We start from the raw sequence: 6196 nt of genomic DNA, 5'->3' as shown, positions 1-6196 counted from the left end.
CAGTGATGGCTGCCAATGCTGCATTTTCCCAATGATGAACATCAACTCTCACTGTTATGGAATGGGGAAAGGGATTAATCAGATTGTGATTGATGAGTTTCTCATGTTCCCACTGAGTGAAAACGTTTTCATAGCCTTCACTCAAAATTGTATAATTCACCAACCATGCCACTGGAGCAAAAACATCCACACACATTTTCTGGTGGGCTGGCACAGAGGCAGCATGCTTTCATATGGTGTGGTGCAGTGAAACAGTAAAGGCAGGATGAAGAAGGGAGCCTTGTGATGCTGGATGGCCTTTCAGCAAGGAGAGAGAATGTCAGGTAGGGCTATATGTTCTTTTCCTTAGTAACAAAGTGTACCAAGGGTAGTTATCTAGGTCCCTGCAAGTGTTAATAGAAAATCTCAGTTAGTGAAAAGTTGTATTGATAGTCCTCATGAGAAAAACAACAGTAACAATGACACCTTAGGTAAGTAGGAATGATGTAAAGCAATTGGACAGCCTGCTTGGCCTTTCTGCAGCTTGGTGCTCAGTATCTTTGAAGGATGAGGGGAAGAGTTTTACCTGGGCCAAACCAAAAGGCTCTTTAGAAAGGATTCTTCTGGAAGCTAGTTACTCCAATGATTGGCATAAAAAGTGTTAAGATATTTCATATATTTTAATTAAATTTTGCTCTAAAATTCATTGCAGAAACAGGTGATTTTTACATTACTTTATTTAAAAAAGAAACAAACTAGTTATAAAAATCTTTGCTCCAAATAGATAGTATCTTACAAATGTTTTTTGCTGGGTTTTGTGTCTTAAAGATTACTATAGAAATGATTTCTAATATCATAAATAAGTGATTGCTTTTTCTTCAGGGTGAGTTTTTGTAGTGCAGTATTTACAAAAACTGAGAAAATGGAAGTTTATAAATTTGTACCGTTTATAAAAGTGTTTTACCTTTCTGTAGTGTTGCTTTATATACAACAAAGAAAACATTTAATAAGTACATTTTTTACAAATGTGTCAAAATGTCTAAAATACCATGTTAGAAAAACAAAGCTTTGTTAAAGTTGATTTTGTCTATGTAAACATGAAGTTCTTGTCTTTAATAGGCTCAACTAAGTTTTGAAGGCATCTTAAAAATAACTTAAAATAGTACTTTAAACTACCACTCAAAGTTAATGACAACTACTATACCACTGTGAAGTCAGAAGTTCAAGAAAAGTAACAAAAGAGGAAACTTAGAAAGTTGTAGAACATTATTTCAAGTGCGAGGAATCTTCATTTGCTGATGTCCTCCATGTGTAGGTAAGCTTAGTTGAATCACCTGTGGAAACAAAATTAGATGAAATAAACAAGTATTTTAATTTTTTATAGGCTATGGGACTTTAACTCATGGCCTACACACTGTCCCTGAGCTGTTTTACCAGTTTGAACCACAGCTCCACTTCTGGTGTTTAGGGAGTTAATTGGGAATAAGAGTCTCATGGACTTTGCTGCCAGGCTGCTTTTGAACCATGATCCTCAATCTCAGCCTCCTGAGCTACTAGCTAGGATTACAGGACTGAGGCACCAGTGCTCAGCTGGTTGTATCATTAGTTATGATTAAGGAAGCTAACAGTAAGTTAAAAATTATAGTAGGCTGCACATGTTCTGTTGGTTTGTGTGTGCCAGTATGGGCTTGAACTCTGGCCCTCCTACTCTCACCATGTCTCTGGCTTTTTGTTAGTTAGCTGAAATGACACACCAATTTTTCTGCCTGTGGTTGGGTCCAAATCCAGGTCCTCAGATCTTCCGAGTAGCTACGCATTTAGGTGTGAGCCACAGATACCCAGTTAAGATTCTCCTCAGAAACCGAGAGTGATGGCATACAAAAAGTGTTCTTACCAATAGCTACTCCTAAATGGAGCTGCTATGTCTTTTATATTTTCAATGAAATGATTTATATCTGTAACAAGGATTCCACTATTTTCAAAGATTTCGGTGGAGGCAGTAAAAGTAGGCTTATCTGAAAAGAGAAAAAAAATGGTGAAAAATATCAATAATACTCAGGATCTGGGTATTGTGTGCTTTTTTTGCTCAAGGCTAGTGGCTCTACTGCTTGAGCCACAATTCTACTTCTAGCTCTAGCTTCTTGGTGGTTAATTAGAAATAAAGATTCTTATGGACTTTCCTGCCAGGACTGGCTCAGTTCTCAGCCTCCTAAGTAATAAGGATTACAGGCATTAGCCACCAGCACCCAGGCCTCCAATTTCTTAACACTGGTAGCAGAGAAGAAGTGTGTGTGGTTCACAATTAAGATGGCTTTGTGATCAATAAAAGCAAAGAATTTGAGAAAGTACTTTGTAAGAACTGAGGAAACTTGTCAGAAGATTTATCTATCACACAACTCACCTGGTACCTGTGGCCCAACCCCTCCTGGTCTTAGGTACACTTGTCAAAACACACATATAGCTTGACTGCCTACTATGGTGTTAGCCCATATTTGACTACTTGGATGGACATTTCTAGAGCTGACCTAATTTGGCATTAGCTGAACAATGAAAACTGAATGTGAACTTACCTATTAGGAAGACAGCAAACCTGGCATTAATATGCTGAATTTGCAGGTTTATCAAACATTTCAAACTTTCAGCCTCTGTTGATGACTGAGAGTCACACTGGTGATAGTGAAGCAATTCAATGATATTGGCACTTTGATATGATTTCAGTATCAAGTTTTTTCTATATGCAACTGGATCCACTCTGAAAATAGATTTGAATATTAATAGCCAAAATCAAATTCAGTATCCCTTTGTGATTTACTAAATCACAAATTATTTCGTTTTATCTAGTCATTTTAAAATAAGATCCCATTATCAGTTTTTTTTCATAACCTTTTTCTGAAGATGCACTACCTTAAAACATGCTTGTAAATACAATTGTAAATTTGCACTCATGCTGAGCAAGAAGCATCATAACTACATCTAACTGCACTTCAAGTTGTCTTGGTAGAATTTCACTGCTTTGCATTAATTAGCTGTACACCAATGAATTTATTATTTTAAGTAGTACAAAGGAGTTGCCCTTCAGTAAAGCAGCTTATGAACACAATGCATCTTAATGTCATCCCTTTCATACCCACAAATCTCTTACAGTACTGATGCTACCTCTCATGTCTGTGATTAGATAACAAACATTAGGTAGTAACCAGAATTTTCTTGTTTCCTACCTTCCTTAAAATTCTTTTACTACCCTTAAGAGCAAAATGTACCCGTGATTCTAATGAAAGCCCTGAGTTAAAGCCGTCACACTACTGTTCCCCACCCCCAAAAAAAGAATAACCAGAATTTATGTCACTTCAATTTATATTGTGTAAGTGTGCTGCTTCTCTAGTTATTAAGCCACACTTTTCCCTTATAGTGCCTCCTAACAATGTTCTCTGCAAATTCCTGCTTGCGTACCCTGGTCTGAATAAGCCTTTGTACATTCTACTCTCTTTACCTTGTCAATGAAACCTTTTTCTCTCTGCTAGGGTCCTCTATCAAGGTAAAGCCTTTCCTGAAAATATGTTCTTGTCCTACCTCTAGTGGCTCACACCCCAGCCTAGCTACTCGGATTGTGAGAGGTGGAGAATGGAAGGATTGTGGATCCAGATTAGTCAATAAGTTTATTGAGACTCCACCCATTTCATGAGAAAAAGCTGGGCACAATAACATGCAGCTATCATTCCAGCTACACAGGAACTACAGTGCAGTCTGGCACAAGCAAAATAACAAAAAGGGTTGGAGGTATGGTTTAAGCACTAGGGCATCTACCTACTGTCAATTTCAAAGCCTTGAGTTCAAATCCCAGTAATGTAAAAACAAAAACCCTATTCTTTACTTTAAAGCATCTCAGTTACTATTTCAGCTATGTTTGCTCCTAATGTGAAGAAAGCACTATGGTTTAAAAAAAAAAAAGGCAACTATCTCATTTTAAGGGTAAGTTTTTGAAGTTGCAACCCAGCTTCAAAACTTGGCATGTGGACCTTCACCAAGTGTTGACACTGTACAAGGAAGACATATCTCTCAGGGATGCATGTTTGAACGAGAGTATCATAGGCCCTAGATTCTTTCAGCCAAACAATCAAACAAGGTTTTCTCTTCTTAAAACCCCTGCTTAACACTTAAAGACTTGCCAATTAAAGACAGACTTGATAATTAAGGATTGGTCTCTTTTCTTTCTTGAACGATGGCAATGTAACATATTCAAAGGCATTTAAGCACCTAGTCCACAGTGAAATACACACACACACATTTAATTTCTGACATTATAATGGTTTGAACTCATCAGGGTCTTTTTCTTTTGCATTCGTGGTTGCTGCTGCTCCACTTGAGCCATGCCTCTAGTCCAGCATTTTGCTAGCTAATTAAGAGATTAATTGCCTGCGTGCAGCTTCAAATGGAAATCCTGCAGGTCTCAAGCTTCCTGAATGGTTACGTTTGCAGGGGTGAGCCACCAGTGCCTTATGAAATATTTTTTGTAGTTCATAGTAGCAGAGCCTGAATATAATTATATGGGTGTTTATGGTTTGTAAGTTTGACTGCTGTGACTTTAGACACATGTGCAGATCAAACAATTAACACATGGCTTCTTTTATTTGATGTCTTGCTATAAAAACCCAAAAGCTGGCCCACAGAGCTCAGTTGTGTCAGTGATGCAACGTGCGATTGACAGCAGCCTAGAGTACTGGGCACGGGGGACAAGGCATCTCCATTCCTGTCTCACAGCAAGTCTTACCTTGCACTTTCCTTTAGCTTTTTATTTTCTCTGTAGTGAAGCAACCATTTCCATCTTCCATTTCCATTCCCATTTAGTGTTTCTAGGATTTTGATCATTTCCTTCAGCTGAGCTGTAGATTAAATTTGGAAAGAAAAGTTGTGTTTCAGGTGTTTTCTTTTTTGTCTCATGTAAAGTCTAATGGTTATCACTTGTAGCCTTGGTTTAGTGTACATCCCTGGCACTTCCATCCACTCATTGTCAGAGGCACAACCTCCTTACTTCAGTCCTACTGCTCACCAACAGTGGGAAAGGACTGCTTAAAAAAGAGCATGGAAGCACTAGTGATGAGAGATCTCCCTGGACCAGCCATGTGATGGGACAGAAGCAAAGCCCAGTGTCACAGAGCACACTTTTAAATCTAAGTTTCCATGTTGAATGCATGCTAAGGCAGATCCTATGTTTTCAAACAGAAAGGGTATCAGAGTCTACTTCTAATCTGATCCGCCCTAGGGCAGGTTTGGGTTGTACATAAAGGTATCTGACCTGAGAGAAGTGAATTGTTTGCATGTTCAAACAACTCATTAAGGGTGGTGCCATCAGACATGGAGAACTAAGATGATTCTAAGCAATATGTTTCTCACGCAGTGGACTTATTTGCTAAGTGAAGAAGTTTGACGAACCCTGAGAAGGAAGAAACTTAAAAGCAGGTTTGGTGATAAAAAAATAACCAGTTTAAATAAGAGTAAACAAGAGTAGTACTAAAAGAATTAGTATGTATTAAATGTAGAAAAAAGAATAGAAAGAACAAATAGAGAAGAATGTTTAGAAGACCAAAGATAGTATGTATGGCCGTTCAACACTATCCTAAATAAATTTAAATAAAGTTTTAATAAAAGACTTAGTATGTAAAAAGTGCTGAGTGTGGGGCTGGGAAGGTAGCTCAGTGGTAGAGCGCTTGCCTTGCACGCATGAGGCCCTGGGTTCGATTCCTCAGCACCACATAAGCAAAAAGAAAAAAGCCGGAAGTGGCGCTGTGGCTCAAGTGGTAAAGCACTAGCCTTGAGCTGAAGAACTGAGGGACAGCGCCCAGGCCCAGAGTTTAGGCCCCACGACCAGACTCAAAAAAAAAAAAAAAAAAAAAAAAAATTAAAAAAAAAAAAAGTGCTGAGCATAGCACAGTAATATATAGACCGATATGTATGTATGCATATATATACGTGTGTGTATATATATATACACACACACATATATACACACATGTAATACGCAGAAATACAACTGGGATTCTTAAATTGGTAACATCTCGTGTTTGTGTGTGTGTGTGTGGGGGGGGGACTGGGGTTTGAACTCAGTTTGTGCTCATTAGGATAGGGCTTTAGCACTAAGCCATTTCTCCAGCCCTTTTGTACACTATTTTTGAAATAGAGTCTCTCTTCCTGTTCAGGTGAGTGAACAGGAAGTTTTAGA

At 38.3% G+C, this 6196-nt stretch overlaps 1 protein-coding gene across 3 annotated transcripts in view; it reads right to left on the bottom strand.

Annotated features, from left to right (window-relative positions):
- Positions 1–681: 681 nt before the first annotated feature.
- Positions 682–6196, bottom strand: part of LOC138807713 (protein TASOR 2-like) — a 63032-nt gene continuing 57517 nt past the window's right edge. For 2 of the 3 annotated variants that reach the window (XM_069993490.1, XM_069993488.1), the window contains exons 22-25: positions 4748–4859; positions 2550–2731; positions 1874–1994; positions 682–1313 (exon numbers count right to left, since the gene is read on the bottom strand). In XM_069993490.1, coding sequence (XP_069849591.1) covers positions 1310–1313; positions 1874–1994; positions 2550–2731; positions 4748–4859 — 419 coding nt within the window. In that variant the 3' untranslated portion in view covers positions 682–1309. Of the gene's footprint in view, positions 1314–1869; positions 1995–2549; positions 2732–4747; positions 4860–6196 lie in introns of those variants that run through there. The other variant, XM_069993489.1, reaches the window with a different exon arrangement.

Source organism: Dipodomys merriami, unplaced genomic scaffold (genome assembly GCF_024711535.1).
Source record: "Dipodomys merriami isolate MVZ:Mamm:240054 unplaced genomic scaffold, mDipMer1.0.p SCAF_429, whole genome shotgun sequence".
In the NCBI taxonomy this organism is placed as follows: domain Eukaryota; kingdom Metazoa; phylum Chordata; class Mammalia; order Rodentia; family Heteromyidae; genus Dipodomys; species Dipodomys merriami.
This window is presented reverse-complemented; position numbering and strand designations above follow the sequence as displayed.